The 18,649-nt window shown below is 53.9% G+C and overlaps 4 protein-coding genes across 4 annotated transcripts; all 4 read right to left on the bottom strand.

Annotated features, from left to right (window-relative positions):
• Nucleotides 1-513: 513 nt before the first annotated feature.
• On the bottom strand, nt 514-4,287 carry PV09_03696 (uncharacterized protein; the record flags this gene model as incomplete). Its single annotated transcript, XM_016356925.1, has 3 exons — nt 514-2,650; nt 2,744-3,924; nt 3,973-4,287. 3 exons carry the CDS (start codon nt 4,285-4,287, stop codon nt 514-516), a joined length of 3,633 nt encoding a protein of 1,210 aa, XP_016215014.1.
• A 1,212-nt stretch (nt 4,288-5,499) lies between these two features.
• On the bottom strand, nt 5,500-7,637 carry PV09_03695 (uncharacterized protein). Its single transcript, XM_016356924.1, has 6 exons — nt 7,343-7,637; nt 7,142-7,175; nt 6,988-7,076; nt 6,898-6,925; nt 6,184-6,695; nt 5,500-6,121 (listed from the first exon to the last, which is right to left on the bottom strand). The coding sequence occupies exons 1-6, from the start codon at nt 7,385-7,387 to the stop codon at nt 5,972-5,974; spliced, it is 858 nt and encodes a 285-aa protein (XP_016215013.1). The 5' UTR covers nt 7,388-7,637; the 3' UTR covers nt 5,500-5,971.
• A 458-nt stretch (nt 7,638-8,095) lies between these two features.
• Nucleotides 8,096-11,051, bottom strand: PV09_03694 (uncharacterized protein). The gene is made up of 2 exons (XM_016356923.1): nt 10,262-11,051; nt 8,096-10,133 (listed from the first exon to the last, which is right to left on the bottom strand). The coding sequence occupies exons 1-2, from the start codon at nt 10,290-10,292 to the stop codon at nt 8,995-8,997; spliced, it is 1,170 nt and encodes a 389-aa protein (XP_016215012.1). The 5' UTR covers nt 10,293-11,051; the 3' UTR covers nt 8,096-8,994.
• Nucleotides 11,052-14,164: 3,113 nt separating this feature from the next.
• On the bottom strand, nt 14,165-15,930 carry PV09_03693 (uncharacterized protein). Its single transcript, XM_016356922.1, has one exon. The coding sequence runs from the start codon at nt 15,426-15,428 to the stop codon at nt 14,670-14,672; it is 759 nt and encodes a 252-aa protein (XP_016215011.1). The 5' UTR covers nt 15,429-15,930; the 3' UTR covers nt 14,165-14,669.
• Between the last annotated feature and the right edge of the window lie 2,719 nt (nt 15,931-18,649).

Below are 18,649 nucleotides of genomic sequence, written 5' to 3'. Positions count from 1 at the left end.
GCAACTTTGGCAAGAACATGCCGTCGATGGCGCGAAATGTGTGTGTTGGTGAGTACGAACGCGTGCAGCAGGCTACCCAGAAAGGGGAACAACAAAGGAGAGAGGGAGAGACTAATCGTTTTTGCAGTCGCACCAGGTGGGTTGAACCATGCGAACACGACACCACGGCCCCTCCTGAGTTTAGTATCTGGACCGAAGAAAGTCTCGGGCTGGATAAGTTATTTGATCTACATCACCATCTCATGGCCCTCTTAAGCGCCTGGCTGTGAGTTCTCTCGAAGGCAGGGGTCTAGCCCAGCACAAGAGAAAGGCTACGAGGATGTTAATATTGTTTCGGTTGGTCCAGTCCTTGCTTGGTATCATGGCTGTTCGACAGGTTCATATGATTGTTTAATTTTTGTTCTTGTGTATGAAGTACCTACTTCAGATTATATTAGGCGTTGCTTTTTCCAACAACTCTACTTAAAAAAAAACCCCCCGTGCTCGTCATGTCCTCTTTTCTCCGTACCGTGATCACTGCTGAGCGTGAACGTCGTAACCGAACTTGTTTCGACCTGGGCCATTTCGAGAATCGTCTAAGCCTTCGCTCAGGATTTTTCGCGTCTTTGGATTCATCCATGGTGAATGTGCGAGGACTTCGTACGTGTTGGAGGAGTCCTCGACGGCTGCCTGCTCGTTGTGCAGTCCGCTAATGAACTGCGTTGCAACGTAGGCTCGTTGAGACTCCGCGACCTGCAGCGGAGTTCTCCCGTTCTTGTTCAGGGCGTGCAGAACGCCAGGGTTGTACAGCACATGGCGGGCGATTCCATCTTCGACATCACCGCCGTTCATCGATGCCACGTCAAGATCAAGTACCGCCACATAATGGAGGAAATTGTTCCCTTGTGCGTCACACACGTCGATCTGAAGATCATCGAACGTCAAAATTTTGGCTAAGAACGGCTCCGAAACGGCCTGAACGGCAAGACAAAGCGCCGGACCGTCAAGAGACCAAGCCTTGTTGACGTTCGTCCCTGCAGCAATCAGCTGATCGAAAGAATCGCGATCGTGGTTTTCAATCGCTTCAGCAAGGCGCAACCCGGCCCACTTCTGTGTATGAGACAGCATGATCTCTGCCATGTCTCTGTGGCCATTCTGCACAGCCGTTTGGAATAGCTCTTGTATTTCAAGCTCGCCGTTCAGAAACGATATCAAAGTCAGTAGGCTCGCAGCCTGCTTGCTGCTCAACACAAACTCAATCAGTTCGGATGTCACAGGATAATCTCCTCCTGCAGTGCTGTTTTTACAAACACCAAGTTCGATCAGGAAGCGGATCCGGCGAGCGTTGCCATCATCGATCGCATCCTTCAAGAGTGCGTACAAACCATCCCGAGCCTCGCTACCCCATCTTGACTGATTCACGATGTGCTCCAGCAAAGCACGAACAGAGTTAAACATCGAATCGGAACAGTGATCGCATATCAAAGCTAACGTTTCCGGTCCGGGATACGTTGCCATCTTTTTACCCGAGATGCCGAACTCGTCAAGGGCAATGAGGATCAATGCGGTGAAGACGCGCGATGCTCCTGCTTTTACTGCTCTAAGAATAGGATGTCGGCCGCTTCGAACCTCATGTTCGCAAAGTTCCTGGATCAGCGGTTGCTCGTAGGTTCTCTGCAGAACATTCAGAAACTCGATAGCATCTTCATCAATGATCCATCGGAAGAGATCTAAATGCTGGGGATCTGAGTCGGATAGCTCATCTCGGTAGGTTTGGCTTTCCCATGGTTTGATATCGATCAGAAATTGTCGCCGGAAGATGACGTCCTCCAATTTTGAGATGAATTTCTTCGATTGGACAGTCATGTCTGAACTGCTTCCGCGTAGTTTGATTGCTGGAGCAACATGCATGGTCCAGTTATGCGTAATGTACTCAAGAAGCTTGAACTTGTCATACATGCCACGCAATGCTGGCCGGGTGCGTTTCATGCTGGTCATGTCAAGCATCACAGGCCGACTGTCCACACTGACCTCAGTCCAACCGGAAATCGCAGATGCTGCCCATTTGCCCCATGTGCTCGCAGTCGGCATTTGAGAGTAAACAAAAGTGTTCAGCAGGTCCGAACCTGTCGGAATCGTGACGGTTTCGCGCTTCACGACCTGGGTTTCGAAATCCGAGAAGGTCAGATAGGTCAAGCACAGCTCTCCAATTTCTGCTTCAGTCACGCACGTGGAGAGTGGTAGGTTGACAGGAAAGTCAAAGACCTGAGAGGGCCATTGGTCATTATCAAACAAGAACTGCTGAACGGTGTGATGCGCGAAGCGGACGGTATTGTCGTCCCTGTTCAGCACCGCAAGGTTTCCACACATTTGAATGAGCCGCAAGCTGTCTCCGGAAGGCAGTTTGTCAAAATCCATCCGAGCTTGATCGCAATCCAAGCTGACGGCTTCTCGCAATTCCTCGATCGTCATAGGTCGGTGCGCGCAACGTATCCACTTGATCATTCTCAACGCAATATCGAAGCGGTTCTTGCCCGTTTTGTAAATCTTCTTCAAAATACGGGCGTACGTTTCGTTGAGGTCCTTTGGCAGGTTAAAAAGAGTCTGGCGTATCTGGTGGTCGTTTACCGCTTCGCATATGTCTTCGAGCTGGAATCTCACCCAGAGAAACCTTCAAGCTGACGCGATTAGGTTCTCACCGTCGACCTCTTCGAGAATCTTTGTGCAAAAAAATGGGAGAGAGAGAGAGAGAAGCGAAACTCACATGTCCTTGGCACCAACAGATAATGCATTGATAATCTCTTCCTTGAGTCCCGGGCTCCGAAGAACCAATCGGCCATCCTTCACGCGTTCGTCGACCTGATCTTTGACAAAGACACGAATGTCGTGAGAGAGATCGGAGTCCAAAATCTCGACGTGATAGAACTTCGGGCCGCGAAGTGCCCTTCTTATATCATTTTCCTCACCTCGGCACGAGGTTAGGACCTTGACCAACGTCGTATCCACGGAGAGCATTGAATTGATGGCAGGTACGATGGCAAACTGCGATTCTCGAGGCAGCTCGTCAATACCATCCACGACGATCAAAACCGTAGAGTACAGTTTTAAAACGCGCTCGAGCATGTCGAGGACGGCATGTAGAGGAGGCGTGATACCCTGCTCACACATGGTCGTGATCTGGGCCTCAACGTCCCGTGGTATCTCAACCTTTGCAAGCAGTTGCCTGACAAGTGTTCCAACAAGAACAGCCAAGTCAAGACTCTGCGGGTCGGCATAGTCGCAGTAAAAGTAGCAAAGGCAAGCATGCGGTTCGTCCAAGAGTGGGGTGAGCTCTTCGGCAATGCTGGCCAAAAGGACGGTTTTCCCGGAGCCTGGGATTCCGTAGAGTGCAAAGCATGAGGAGTGCTCTTCGTGAAGCCATGATTGAAACGGCTCGGCTCGAAGCAGCCAATTACAAGTTCCCGGATGGCGAGTATGTCGCAACCGTTGGTGCTGTGCGGCATAGTCGACGGTCGACAGGACTGAAAGCAGCTGCCGACGTCGAGCGTATCGCCTACTCTTCTCTTGGGCGGCCTGGCTAGCCTTGCTGAGTTCTCGAGATTGCTTCGCTTCGATCATATGTGACAAGCCTGCTTCCTTCTCGATCAGTGCCTGGTGGCGTTGGAACTGGGCGAGTTGTTCGTCGAAGAACTTCTTTTCGAAAGTTCTCCATAGCACCTTGCCAATCACCGCCCAGGTTACTGAGGACTGTTTGGCCTTGCCAAAGAGCTCCTTGGCATCCACGCAGACGATGATAATGTCCAAATACGCATTTGCCAGGGCCGCAAGAAGCCGGTCGTGCTGTGGAAACAGTCGCTCGTATACACGATATCGGGGAAGGTTATCCCCGATCTGAGCGAAAATATCCATGAGTCGCTCAAAGTATCTTCCAAAGCCTCGAGCAAGCTGTGTCCCTTGGTTAGAGCCATCCCACGCAATGCAGGACAGACGCACTTGAATTACAACCCTCAAGCTCCCCCACAGCGGGCCCAGAACTAGTGAAGACGTGTTGCTGAACACGTCCAACGCCCTCCCGTACTCTTCGACGGCGTCCAAGAGCGGCTGGAGCTTCAGCTGAATCCTCCACAATTTGCTGTCATTCTTGAAGCGCTCGAAAGTCCCCGACGACTGGTAGAAGAGGTTTTCCAGCGTGGCAGAGTTGAACAAGAACCTTTCCGATTCCGAGAGCCCGTCGAGGAAGCGCGCCTTCGCAGTCTCCCATGGCTGCGCAGCAATGAGAGACTGGCTCTCCGTTGCAGAGCTCGTCATCGCCGGGTTATGCGGTCATGGGGAGACACGCTACGCAGCGCGCAAGACAAATATGAGCGCGAACGATGAGGTCTTCATCTAGGCTCCTAAGGCGGAGAGAGGCACAACTTTTGCATTGAAGCGATAACAAAGGAGAGGCAGTGCGAGTAACGTTCAAGCAGGGCTTGGGTGCAAGGATTTGGAGACGCGATCCAATAATGACACATGGACGATACAAGCATGAACGAGGCTGAGAGCCAGCGAGCTCATCAAGTGCTTGCGTCGAAAATCAGCCACAGGTAAAGCGCAAGAATAGAAAAAAGAAAATCCTCCCATGGCGCCAGTCCTAGCGAAGACATGCGTATATGGCCGTCCTACATGGACTTCGTGTTCGGCTTTGGTTTCGGCTCGACGTCTGAACAGTGGGGGAACATCTGTATGTGAACGTCACCAAGAAAAGCGAAAAGGGTTTGATACGTCCTGGACATTGTTCCGCAACGAGCGTATGCAAGAGGCCAAAAAGCCCTAAAGCTTTTCTTATTTTTTTTTCCCCTCCTTGTCAGCAGCGACGTACAACCTCCGCAAGAACACTGGTGACGTCACAGTCCATGATGTGAAAAATAGAATCCAAGAAAAATCAAAACTCGAAGGGCAGGACCTCGATGCGCTTCGTTTCGAGATATCTTCGACGGTTCCTTTCGTCAGCCCCATTTGAGCGCGCCGGTCATGGATTGGAAGAAAAGTACGGGTCACATCATCGCAGAGAAAGTTTGCCTCACGCTCTCTACGCCAACCGGAGCACTCGAAACTTCGGCTCGTCCAGAGCGTCGCTGTGCAGAAGCACGCCCGCCGGCATGTCTGACTAGGTGAGCGGGGCCACGTCGCTGCCGCTCGAAAGCGGGGTCGTCCTTGTGCTTCAGACCATGATGCCCCAGCGCATCCGTCGACCGCGTTCAGGCACGTAAGCCGCATGCTCCCACCACAGGAGCCACTTCGAGATGCCACAAGGGACATCTAAAGCACGTTTGCCTCCCAACTTTCGTCCTTTGGAGCTTTTCAAGGTACTTTTCAAAGATCCCCACCATCCTTCCTTGGGACATGTTATCCGAGTTCTCTGGTGTACGTAGGTAATCGAGCGATTACATAGCAAAGGTTAGCGTTCTGCCCTGAAAGTGCCTTCCAAGCTAACCATCAACCTGTATGTCGTGGTCAAACCCGACCTTCGAACAAGCGGAAATAAATAGGGCATCTGCGTTGTACCAGGCGAGTGAGAAGAAGACTGCAGCCAAACCTGGAATGAGGAACGTACTCACATGAATACAAGGTTCTTACGCGTTCACACGTCTGCATTTTTCCATCTATCTCATTTTCAAACGGGAGTGGACAAGAGTCGAGCGAGAAGAGAAAAAGAAAAGTGGAGGCAAGAGGCCGAAGAAGCAAGGATGAGCCGCTGCAAGTCTTTCGCTCTAGTATGCCAGTAATTCTACAGTAATTTTTCGGGGTCTCTTCTTGTTCCTGCCGCCCCTCTGCTCCATCCATGGGTCCCACAAAAACATTCCGAGCCCAGTTCCCGTGGTATCTCCGGCAATGCAAATCGTAGACGGTGGTGATAGTAGTAGTAGTAGTAGTATGGCGGTGGTGGTGGTGACAATGACGATGGTGATGATATTGTAAAGGTTGAGAGATACGTGGGGAAGAAGTGCGTTTAACCCTCGAATGTGAAGGAGGTGCCAATCTTGTGGCTGGCCTCGTTCAACTTCTGGGTGTCGAGGGAGACGCCGATGCCGAAAGTGAAGCCCTGGTTGATCTTGGTGTTGTAGGCAAGGGAGAGAAGACCGCGGTCGTTGATCTTGGCCTACACACGAAAAATTCATTAGTCTTACTCACGCCGTCAATACGGAGGACCAGATAATGTACCTTGGCGAATGACGCTGGGTCGATCTTGTACTTGGAGGCGATCTCCATACCGATAGCCGAGCTGGTCTTGGTGTCATAGGTAGCCTTGACACCCGCTTCCGTCGACTCGTTGACACGGTGGTAGTAGCTGGCAGCGAGGACGCTCAGGTTGCCCGACGCGGTGATGGCACCGCTGTACAGAGGCGTCGAGTAGCCGAGCGCAGCGGCGTACTTGGTGACGGACGCCTTCTGGAGGTCATAACCAGCCTCACCACCAACGACGAAGCCCTGGTGCGCGACGGCGATATCGGCGGTGGCGTCGACGTTACCGCTGGCAGGGTTGTACGTGAAGAAGCCGCGGACGTGGGCTGGGCCCTGCTTGAAGTACAGGGACAGCTTGTGTGGCTTCGCACCCTCCTTGGCCGAAAAAGCGGACAGGAACTCGGCCTTCAGGCCGTCAGCGAAGGTGTTGTCAAGCTCGACCTTGGTGTTGACGATGTTGGCCGACGTGAGCGTCTCGGTCACGGTGATGCCTACAATTGCACAAGAAAGATTTTAGCCTGCGACTTTTCGCTACTGAACAGAGCGCGGAGTGCGTGACATGCCGTGCCCGGGAGGGGGTTTGGTTTGGCCACCAAATCTACACACGTCCGAGTGTACCCTGCCACGGGGGCGTCCTGTATTTGAGGCCTGATATCGAGGCGCGGTCTTTAGAGATATGAAAGATGGTCGTACCCTTGGCGATGACCTTCTTGGCCTCGAACTGCGCGGGTAAATTGTAAGCGTATGTGCGGATGTTGCAGAAGTAGTCATTGAACGACTTACCGAAGAGCTGATGGCGCCGGAGTGCGGCGAGGTGCCCTTAGCATTGATGGACAATCCATCGGGAGCCTTGAGCTTCAGCTCGAAGGCGGCTGCACATCTAGTTAGCAAGGCCAATTCGCCCCTGGCTTTGAAGCTGAGATCACACGAAACTCACCGGCTGCGGCGTGGTAGAAGTCCTTGTTGATGACCTATCAAACAGCCCGTCAATCAGCTCAATGTCATCTCAAAACCAATACACATAGACATTGTAGGCGTTGATGCACAGCCTGAGTCCCGGGCGGATGCAACCGCATCGAAACACGCGGCTTTCAGGCTACGTATCACGAGGCCCTTTTGATTGCCTAGCCAGACTTACATCGTTGGCCGACTTCGCAATATCACTGAACGCTGGGGCTGCCATTGCGACTGCTGTGTGAAGGATAAGGACAGGAGAGGAGCGTGAGAAAGGGCTTGTTGCTTCGTGAGAGCGAGAGATAAGGAGATGGTCGTCTGGGGACTGGTGGTGGGGGGGGTAGTTGGGGAGAAGAGCGAGAGAGTGCAGCGAGATTTGAAGGCCGTCGATTGTCGTAGTCAGCCAGAAACAGAAAGTAGTCAGGTCCAGTGACCAACGCTCGCAATCAAAATTAGAAAAAAAAAATCGTCTGGCAATAATAATGGCGCTCCCTATGCTGCTACTAGCCGGTCCGAGCGTCGTCGAGCTGTTTTGCGTTGTCGGGGAAAAGCGTAAGGCGCTTATCCCTTTTCGGAACACCAAACATCGTGATGTTGCCCGGTCGCTGCCGACGCTCTGCCGAATCACTGGCGAGCATTCGACAACGCGTTGAGGTCCTGTGTTTTCTGGAACCACCGCCGAGCGCCCAGACACGGTTGTCGTTGTTTCTGACACTCTGTTCGTCAAGCTGTCAGATTCGTGACCTCTTGGGAGTTTATACCATTGACAACTGTTGCCGTTCGAGATGGTGGCTACACCGGAATAAAATGTAAATCTAACTTGCCGTCAATTGCTTCAATAACAAAGAGAAGGAAAGAGAGAGATCCCAGTCCCAACGGACATCCAAGCTCTAGGTCATCAAAGTTGTATCAAGTCCACGAATGGAACGCATCCTCGTTCAACTTCAGAAGAAATCTTGATTACATCGATACAAACACAATAGATTTTTTATGTACACAGATCGTGGCAGTCGCAAACAGCAAGACCAGGAAAGTGCTACTGCTACCTGCAGTCAGTCAAATTAATTCTTCATGTCCCTCCCGCCTACATCGCCCCAAAACTTTTGCCGTAGCTCCGCATACCAAATCTTTACCGCTTCTTTCGTAAACAACTCACTTCTCCCGTCCGCCGAAAACAGTGCGGAACCACCGAAAATACGGTAGGGGTCGCGCACATGCACATGTAGACCTGTTTGTGAAGTAGAGGGAAACAAGAATTCCTTGCATTAGCGACAGTCCAAATTTCCCACCTCTTTCGCCCGCACGCAAGGCGGGCGGCCTTTTGATGCCAATAGATCCGAGGTATCCATACGATTCGCGAATCAGGATAACAAGCAGTATTACAACATATACACTTTGATGATTCTAGCCATGACACAGGAATGAGTCGTTGCTTTGGAGATGTGATCTTGTGCTACCTTTGGAAACTGTATACACAAGATAAGACTTAAGACGAGTTGAGAGAAAACCCAGTCGACAGGGGAAAAAAAAAACCGTTTTCTCGGAGGCCGTCAAAGTCGATACGGACCCTGTGGTCAATGGTGCGAGAGGCAATGTGTGCGCGTTGGTCACTCATGAGCTAGAAAACGCTGTCCGAGTCCGCGAGACAGGGGATCGGAAACAGTGATGCTCGATCTAGGTCTCACATCGCACCCATGAATCCGCAGCATTTCCAGTGATAACATAAAAAAAACGCCATCGCGAATGCATTATATGTACGTCCCACGTAGAATGAAGCGTGGGGTAAAAAACGGAAGGGCCTGATAGAATGAACGTCAAAAGAAGCGTGGCAGTTGATCAAAAGTTTGTCGCGACGCCACTAGAGCCCTGATTAGGAAAGTTGGGAGCCCGTTCGATGCGCGTGTTTCTCCTCGCCGGATTATCTCTGATGATAGCTTCTTGGTTGCCTTGGCCATACGGGTCGTCGTATGGGCCGGTCTGGTAGTAATCGGTGTAGTACTGATCGTTGCTGTTGACGGGGATTGGAGCGTCAGCGGAATGGTGGCTCTGACCACCCATCGAGTATGTCGAAGACGCGTTTGATGGCCCGCGCTGCACACCTTGGCCGCTGTGCATAGCGCCCGCCGCGTACGCATTGCCCATCGAGTCCGACTCCAGAGTGGTGTTGCGCGAGTGGCCAGGCTGGCCGGCACCCACAGCTGCTGCTGCTGCTGCTGCGCCGGCCCCTCCAACGGCGCCTGCGACAAGTGGTTCACCGGAGGCATCGGTGTTTGCGTTGGGCGAGCCTGGGCTGTACGCAACCGGGTTTCCAGCACCGGAGGACAAAGTGGTGGACGGCTTACGGTTGGACATGGTGCCTGCGCCCCAGCCTCGATAGCCGGACTGATTGTCTGAGTCGCTCATGCCGGCGACGACAGGAAGCGTCGGGTCGTTGTTCGGATTAAAGCCGTATGCCTCCATCTCCTTGCGACGCTCATCCTCATCCACCTTACGCTGCTTCCGTCGTCTCCACCACAGCAGAGCACCGAAAACCAACAGCGCCACCACGACCACGGGAATGACAACGGCGATGGCAATGGTGCCCGCTGGCGAGAGACCACCGCCGTTGTTCGAACCTTTGGAAACAGCCCCGGCAGAGGACGATGTCGAGCTGTTTGAGAGCGAAGCAGAGGTAGCTCCGGTTGTCGACGGGGTGCTTATCTGCGTGACGATGACCGTGGACGGGGGGAGTGTATTTCCATCGGTAGGCGCAACGCTGACCACCGAGGTTATGACCTGCGTGGTGGGCGCTTGCGTGGGCGCCGTAAAAGTCGAGGTGGTCGCCGGAGTGGTTGTAGTCGTAGGCTCGGTAGTAGTAGGCGTTGTTGGCGTGGTGGTGGGCGTAGTGGTGGGCGTGGTGGTATGGGTAGTTGGCGTGGCGGGTGTCGAGGTGTCAGTCAGCGTAGACGGCGTCGTCGCCGTCTCGCTGGGAAGAGCTGCAGACATGGTCAGCTCGCCCTCAGGACGCTGAGGCAGATCGAGTACGGCCAGGCAACGGAGGGAAATTGAAGGGACAGGTTTCTTAAGGCCCGCTCAAAAAGAAGAAAGGGCGGTGATGGCTCACTTGTGTTTGTGGTGTCTGTGTTGGTCGCCATTGCAAGGAGCGAAGATGCCTGTCACGAACGCGCCTCTGGAAGATCAACAGCGATGGACGCGTGATGCCGGAGCAAGCTTGTTCGACCTGTCTGCTTGCCCTTTCTTTGCCCTGCCCGGCGCGTCGTGCGGTCAGTCCAGTGGGAGGAGCGAGTGGCTGAAAAGGCTACCAAGAGGCCGGAGACCCCATCCAAAGGGCGGCAACGACCGAGGACGGGAGATTGGAACGTCTAGGGCAGCGCGGGAGGGAGAGGATGTGTTGCCAGGGAACAGAAAGGAAAAGAAGGGACGTGGAAGGAACGAGGAGGAGAGGAATGGAGTGGACGAAGCTGAGCGAGGGTTGTGGGCAGCGAACGGGGCTGCTGTGGTGGTAGCGAGCAGCGTGGAGCGGCCAGCAGGTAGCGAGGACGGGATGGAGCACACACGCTTCAGGCCGGCCGGGCGTTCGCCAAGGTTAGCACGCACAGATTATTACTCACGAGCAAAACAAGGACGATGAGGGTAATAGCAATAATAAGAACAACGGGGGGTGTGCTCGAGCGTGTGCGTGTGTTTGTGGTGGGTGCAGGGCAAAGGAGCTTGCAACGGCCGACGACGACAAGGGGATGCCAGGAAGTCCGAGATCCACAGCTGCGTCAGGAGTACGCCCAGGGCTTCGGCGTCAGCAAGATTTGCTCTGCTTGCAGCGCTGCTCGTCTCGCCTTTGCGCGTGCAGGTTGCTTGTTTCGCGCGAATCGAGAGGACTCTGCGGGAGGCTGAAGGGCGATGGTCGGCCGGGCGCAAGGCGAGCTTGTTCGCCGGCTTCTTATGTGTCGCTGTCCACCTCGCGTCCAGGCTGCTGAGACGAGCGGGGAGCGTTGCAAGGCGAGGTGGTGCTGGTGCCGGCGGTGCTGGTGCGATTGGCGCGCTGCGAAGTGGAGCAGTGCATCCCTCTTCGAGCCTTCTACACAGCAACACTCTGGGCCGCATGCACGTCTGATTTGCGTGCATAGGATAAGCAATTCGTCTAGTCCCCTTTCGCCTAGGCATGGCCTGCCCGTTCCCTATTTCGCTCGCGCCTTGTCCACGCCCCGAATCTCTGAAATCGTGGCGTGGTGTTTGCGTTGAGCCAATCCCCGTCCGTGGTGCTGGCCGCCAGCGGCGCTGTGCGGTTTAAAAATAATCCCTGCCCACACACGCACACGCTTAAAAAAAAAAACAGCTTTGCCGTACGAGGCCAACATCCGGGCGTTTTGGCCTGCTTTGAGAGTGCGGTGATAAGAGCGCCGGGGGCAGAACGTTGCTTTGCCATGCCTATCCGCTGCCTGCCTGAGATAAACAGTGCGCCTACTCCGCATTGTCCGTACTGCACGGAACTGTGCTGGAACGGCACCGCTGGCCGTGGCAAATAATGACCAAGAAACAAGCTTGCGAAGATCGAAGACGAGAGACCAGCAACGCGATCCAGGATCTGCGCCAGCGTCCACCACCGTCGCGTCGGCCTTGATCAAAGCTGGACGCCTTCGGCCATCAACCACGTTGCAGGCGTTGTGCCTGCCGCAGCCCTCGATGAGATGACAACAAAGCCATAAAACGCCTCCGAGCCCGTGGCTGTACCTGTCGTACCGCACGGAAGAGTATCCGATGTGTTTTTGTAGGGAAATAAAAAAGGTTGTGCCCACGACTATTCTCAAGGCCCTTTCCATGGGGCAATAATGCGCCACCCTTCCCCAGTAAAATTAAAATGGACGTTTACATGCTCGCACACCCCAAACGCTATCCGGCTCTTCGATTCTTGTTTCTTCCCAGATACGCGTCACACCCAGCCGCTGTTACATCCCTTTTCTCTTGTTTGTGTTATCCCGGGCCCAGCTCGTTCGCCGTCTGCACTCCTGCACAATGATACTTTTTGGACTAACGTGCTGCTTGGCATTGTGCTGATCGTGACCCTCTATGAGCCTCTTTGTCTGCGTGCATCGGTCCGTTAAAGACGCCATATGACGAAAGGTCTACAGCAGCCTTTCGGAACGCCCAGATGTCGCTCGCTCCCGCCTTAGAGGCTGTGATTTGCTGCTCTCTTTGACCGTGAAGGCACAGCACTTGTCATCACGTCAAGGCCATACGGCGGAAGGGGAGTTCGAACTTAACCACTCGTCCGGCTGAAACTGGAAGAAGGTAATGAGGATCTGCTCCCATTATTCTCGCCTGGCAGCAGCGAGATCGATCCTCGTGAGTATTTCACGAGCAAGCGGATGCACATTCCGATGGGCTACTAGTCGCAGCAGCTTAAAACAGTCCGCCAATTGCTCTTTTGTCCTTTTCCAGCACTCGGTCCCACAAAAGGCCATCCAACACGACCACCTCAGCCACAGGGCTGTTCAGATGCAGAGCCGCAGAGCCTACTCCGGACAGGTGAGAACATGTCGCTTCCTGTCGCATAGCTTTGATTTACGTCCTTCGTTCGTAGCTCAATGCTCCGTTGTGACCCACCGTACTGCGCATAATAAGACCATTCGGGTTTCTGGATTTGGTTTTTAACAACAAAGCCAAAGGCACCGAAACACACACCACGAAATCACCACATGCAATGCAAGCAACACGAGTGCGACACTGTGAACCCACCAACAGTACCTCGTAGTTGGCAGCAGCCCAGGCGGGTGGCTTCTGCCAGTACCCTCAAGGCCGCTTAACTGAGAAAAAGAAAAGATTGATCGAATGCACAGCCTCACACCACAAAAACGATCCGGTGCGGGACGGGAAAAAGGCACATGTGAAAAAGAAAAAAAAAAGGGTTTAACTAGTTAAAATCAAGATCGCGAACACACTCCCGGACCTATGCCCAATGAGGAAAACAGAAAAAAAATAAAAAGGGAAAACACGCACACAAAAGACAAATCGCACACATACATAAACGGCGAAGAAGTGAGCAAAGCATTCCGATTTCCGGAGACTCGACCAAGTGAACCCGAGCGGCCAGCGAGGGGGAGAAGGAACAGGGAATTGCGCTCGGGGAGTAGGCACACATTGCGAACGAACTTTTTCTTTTGGCGTAAAACCCAATCTACCTTCTCCTAGTGTAAAAGGAAAGGGAAAGGGGGGGGGGAAGAAAGGTAAATAATTAATTAGTTAATTAAAACTTTGAAAAATTCAATCCCAAAGCAAGTGGCAGGAGCAGGATTCGTCGCCAAACGATGACGTGAACACTCTCGCGTTGCTGGGAGCACTACACCCCCCCCCCCCCCCCCTCCCTCTTCTTTGAGGTGGATGAGGGACCGGCGTGCTGCACGCCTTTTCCGTACGGTGAGTCTCTTGTATCCTCATTCAGTCGAGTTCGACGAGGGGAAGCCGAGGAGCGCACGAGCTGGGAGCGCTCACGCAGAATCTACCGGAGTCATTCGACGCGCTCTTGCAGAGGGAGACGCGGCGGCGAGTTCATTTGCCTCATAAGGTGTACGTCCTCATTTCTCCATGGTCGCCGTAGTCAGATTGCATAAATCTTGAAAAAAAAAATAAATAAATAAATAAAAAAAAAACAGTGAGAAAGAGAGTGAGAGCCTGGTCGTCATTTCAACGACTGATCCTGTGAGAGAAAAGGTGACTTAAAAAAAATAGACGGGGCCTACTCCCCGATACAATAGCATGCCTTACGGCGCTGATGCACTCCAGCTTGGTCCATACTTTTACTTTTCAAAGCTTCGAAACGCCCATGAGTCGCAACAAAGAGATTGGAAGATGGGGAAGGATGCCAACGCGAAGGGCGTGAACACGTGTCCGAGACGTGACAACAGGTCGTTCAGGTGCTTTTCGTCCCGTCCACGTGATTGCAAAGGCAAAGTCACGGCAAGAATCGCTGTGTAAGGAGCACGAGAGAGAAAGAAAAAGAACGGTTATCAAGTGGGAAGAAGACTTTTACCATTTCACCATTCTGGTGGCTAAATATGTACACTTGAATTGCAAGCGCGGCAAGAAAGGCCGTGCTTGATGCGCTTTTCTTCGCCAGCCCCAATGAAGATGGATGAACAGCATCATCAAGATGCCGGACATGCAGAACGCTGGATGCTGAAGGAATTTCGCTTTTGTTATCTGTTTCGTCTCACCCAAACGCCCATGTTCTTGTTTTTTGCTCTGGGGCTGCCCAGAACGTGAAGGGAGAGGTAAACGCCGTGGTGCTGATGGTACGCGGATTGTCGTAGCGAAAGCATTTGTGGCTGCTTCCATGGCCGTTGCTAAGATACCCGGAAAAGAATGATCTTCAAAACAAAGCCACGAGAAGGTTAGGTCGTTAAAAAACAAAGATTGACTGAGGCCTGCCTCAATTCCACGCGCTTGCGCTTCGTAGAAATGTTGCCATCTGGCAATGGCATGCATACATGCTTTCCACTACCTGGTGGAGAGAGCATTTATGCGAGGCTCCAGGTGACGTCGTGGACGCGGCCGTCGCCATTCGGAGCAACGGCTTCAAACAAACTTTGGGTCACGTCAATGCTGCCTTCCGCGCAGGTAGGACACGTATCGAAGATGGTGGCCTGGTGAGTGGCACCGTTGTAGTAGATGTTGATCTTCTGGCCGCACAGTGGGTTCGCGTTCGGGTTGACGCCATTGTTCATGTCCAAATGAGACAGCGCGACGACGAACTCAGAGTTGGAGGCCGTTGTGCCGCAGGACCCGGTGCCAACGGAAACGTCATAGTACGTCATGTCACCGGTGTGCATCGCTCCGCCGCCGCTTGAGGTGCCAGTTTGGGTGCTAGCCGTAGTGGTGGTAGCTGGTGCCTGTGGAACATAGGTCTGCTGTGAGACTACGGCTGCGGCTGACGTGGTTGAAGTTTGCGCCGGCGCCTCTGTAGGAGCAACGTAGACAGCAGAGGTGGTGACCTGGGAAGCTTGCTCCGGTTGAACTTGAGCGGCAGCAGCTGCTGCCGGCGTGTTCACGGCGACGGCTGGTGCTGCACTGCTTGAGGTTGGGGCGGCCTGGGGCTGCTCATAGAAAGCCGCAGCGCTAGATACCGGAGTTTGCGTGGGATCAACCCACAGAGTAGTGGTCGTGTACACGGTCTCATACACGCTCTCGATGACGGTGTCGTAAACGTAGTCGCGCTTGTGATAGGCGGGTGCGGCGAGCGCAGTGGCGCTGAGAGCGAAGATGGCGAAGCTCTTCATTTTGGATATGGATTCTCGTTTCTAGAATGTGCAGCGTTTAGTTGCAAAAGCTAGTGGGGCGCTGTCGAAGCGGTTGGGTTTTTGGATTTTGCCGTGGGTATCTGTGGTTGGATTTCGTGACTGATCTCGTCGAGAGTATGGGCTTGATCGACTCGCAATCAAGGGGAAAGATACTTTCTCGAAATGAGTGGTTTGCCTTGGAAAAGACTGTGTGTGTGTGCAAAAGTTCGCCTTGCTGAGAGAATGGACAGCGAAGAACGAACGCGGCGCAAGGAGTGTGGTGGTTGCAGAGAATGGACGGGGCGGTGGGAGACCTCGAGCCTGTACTTATAAGGAAAGCAGGGCGCGCAAAAGGATGGGATGCTGAGGCTATTCAGATGTGAGGGACCGGCCGCATTCAAAGAACCAGAAACGAGCAAGAACCAAAGCGAGAGGCAAAAGAGCGCAGTAGTGAGTGGAGTAGGCAGCGGGACAGACGAGAAGAAAAAGACAGGCGGAGTTTGGGGGGGGAGGTCCAAGGAGCAGACGGGGCCGGAGGGTGACGAGGATGGCCGACGCACCACAGCGGCTGGGAGGCTGCTGGGAGGGTCCGCCTGCGCTCGTGTGGGCCAATGGCGGCGCGCGTCACAGCATCTGCACTGCTTGCGCCTGTCGTGGATGCTTGGGCCGCCAGTGCCTCGAGGCTCCACCGTGCGGAAATGGCTCATGCTAGTGTGCGTGCAGATGCCAGGTCCTTCCGTAATGCAAACCAAACTTTTGCGCGAGGGACCACGACACACTCCCGCGCTGTTTTCCCGTCGGCCGCGGTCCGGACTCACGCGAGCCTGACTCTGCGGGAGAAAGGGAGCCTTTCGTTCTTCTCTTCTCGTCACGAGCCCGGCACGCTAGATCTGCTCGGGTCGCCAGGGCACAGGCTCCGGGTGCTGACGCAAGGAGGATGGGCCTTTCGGCAGCCCATTATTCGTGCCTGCGGCGAAGCGGCATCGCCTTGTCCTTCTCGCGAGTCGCAATCGTTCGACAGATTCTTCCTTGGGGCCCCTTCCGCCTCCCGCGTCGCTCCCTTCTCGCGCCCCCTTCCGTTGCGAAACACGTCGTGCGGATCGGACGCAGGCGGGCGAGATCGCGTGTCCAAAGGGGACTAGCGTCAGGTACTCCCGAGCAAATCTCAACGCCTCCAGGGGCAGCATCCCGGAGATCGACGTTTGTTTCGCTGCGCTGGTTTGAAACTTCACAGCCTCCACCGCATGCTCGCCCCGTGGCATTGACACAGGAGGAGCACCGCTGCGAAAGGAGGGCTGGCCGTCGACCACGACGGAATGGCCAGCTTTGCAGCGCATCAGCTCCTGTATGCTGCCTTTTCTTACGTGGGCCGCGCACACGGGCTGCCAATAGGCTGCTGTAGCTTCGCGTACCCACCGCCCACCACCCGCTATCGTCCTGCGCCCGTACCTGCGGAGGTCTCCGCGCCACCCTCTGCGCTGTAGGGGGTCAGAGCCGCCAACACGCTCTCCCATCTTCTGCCACGAGGTTCCGCGGCAAAGCACTTGTGATTTCTACGCCAGCTTGCGTGGCACCAAAAACCTCCCCGGCGTCTTTTCATCCAGTCGGACATGCGAGATTTCTGTCCACCCTGTCTGGCAGATCCCAACCTACCACTCGCTGCTCGTCGCTGGTTCGCCGATGGGTTTTGGGCAAAGACTCAACCCCCAAAAGAGACCGGGTGACTCACTAGCAAACGAAGACCATCCTCAACAGCTGTGCATGGAACGTGAAAATTTTGCACGGTCATTTTCGCTGCATCAACCCACCACGAACTAGTCAAGTGTCCACTGAAATTCGGCCTGTTGCCTAAGGTTTGAACCTTCGCGGTGCCACTTCGGCCAGTTGCGGTCTTCCACGCTATGGCGGCCAAGACCAGGCCATTCGTCTGCTACCATGTGCTAGGAGATGTCAGATGGCGATGCCAAAGTCAGTTCCAACGTGTAAGACTTGTCAAACACAACAATGACCGCGTGTCATACGTTCGTGAACTCTTGACGCCAGTGCCGCTTTGGTGGCTCGCAGCCATGACACTCGACTGGCTCACGTTGATTCGAACAACGAGCTCGTGAGTATTAGGGCCATCTACTGCTCAGGCTGTCTTCCAGCAGACCTTCCAGAGCACGGAGTCCTCCTTCTCTCGGGAGGCGACAACAGTCGTCAGCGTCGAGTGCTCTCGTTTTTGAGCGAACCAAGCTGCTTACGACATGGCCTTTCATGCTTCCTATAGCTGATTTGCCCATGTGTTGCCAAGTCTCGGGGAACCTTGCAAAAGAAAGAAAAAGGTAGACCAGCATCCTCGTCTCAAGTCATCTCCGTGTTGGCGATTTGTCAATGCCTTCCGACTGATGGTCCGTGTTCGTCTCCTTGTCCGTATCCAAAGTATTCGAACTGCAATCACGCGTACCGTTGCGGGAAAATGATCTGAAAGTGCGCAGTCCCATATGCGATTACTTCAAACTCTAAACGGTGCCTCAGTAGCCGGGAGCAACATGATTTTGCCAATCCGCTGTTGAACTCGTGTCGCCGAGACCGCTCTCACATGACGCTGGAAGCAACTGTCCGGAAGTCGAATCACACAACGCCTTTGCGCTCGCCTCCGGAAAGGAACAGAATGCGGAATCCCGCAAAACTCATGGTCCAAGCAAGGATAACATTGGCGTTCTGCGGCCAAAGATGTCATTCGAGAAGGCATTTCAAAGTATGTTCCTTTGATGCAGCTGAGGACCTAAGGTCAACGCCGTTCTTTAACCAATAGCACGTTGGCAAGCCCAAAGACAGCTCATTACAGAAACGAAGCTATACGGATCACCTGTGCGCTTCGGAGAAACGCGCCCGCGACATGCGAGAAAGCATTTTTCTTTATTAGTCGGACTTTGAGCTAGATACGTCTCATCTTTACAGCTTCGATCCGGAGGCGCTTTGTAGTGCCCTTGTCTTGGCCTTGTAGTTTTTCACCAGCTGTCTGATGGAGAGATCCAACATGACGTCCTCGCTGCCGCCCGGTATTCTCGAGCCTGGTACTTCCCTATAGATCTTCTCCACCAGCTCGCCCATGCCCGACCTCGTGAAGCCGTTGCCGCCAAACAGGAGAACTGCCGTGCGCGCAACCTCATCCAGGACCATGCCCGCCTTTGCCTTGCACATAGCTGTCAAGCCTCCCAGCTCCACGTCCGCCACTT

This window comes from Verruconis gallopava, assembly GCF_000836295.1.
Source record: "Verruconis gallopava strain CBS 43764 unplaced genomic scaffold supercont1.10, whole genome shotgun sequence".
Lineage (NCBI taxonomy): Eukaryota > Fungi > Ascomycota > Dothideomycetes > Venturiales > Sympoventuriaceae > Verruconis > Verruconis gallopava.
Note: the sequence above shows the minus strand (reverse complement) of the source record. Positions and strands in the feature narration are given on the sequence as shown.

What these genes read in the sequence shown, in the direction of transcription:
- PV09_03695 (XM_016356924.1), bottom strand. Translation starts at nt 7,387, where the DNA reads ATGGCAGCCCCAGCGTTCAGTGATATTGCGAAGTCGGCCAACGAT. An exon ending in CCGGCGCCATCAGCTCTTCG is followed by an intron (nt 6,926 to 6,987) that starts GTAAGTCGTTCA and finishes TTACCCGCGCAG; the next exon opens with TTCGAGGCCAAGAAGGTCAT. An exon ending in ACCCAGCGTCATTCGCCAAG is followed by an intron (nt 6,122 to 6,183) that starts GTACATTATCTG and finishes TTTCGTGTGTAG; the next exon opens with GCCAAGATCAACGACCGCGG.
- PV09_03694 (XM_016356923.1), bottom strand. Translation starts at nt 10,292, where the DNA reads ATGGCGACCAACACAGACACCACAAACACAA. An exon ending in CACAGACACCACAAACACAA is followed by an intron (nt 10,134 to 10,261) that starts GTGAGCCATCAC and finishes CCATGTCTGCAG; the next exon opens with CTCTTCCCAGCGAGACGGCG.
- PV09_03693 (XM_016356922.1), bottom strand. Translation starts at nt 15,428, where the DNA reads ATGAAGAGCTTCGCCATCTTCGCTCTCAGCGCCACTGCGCTCGCCGCA.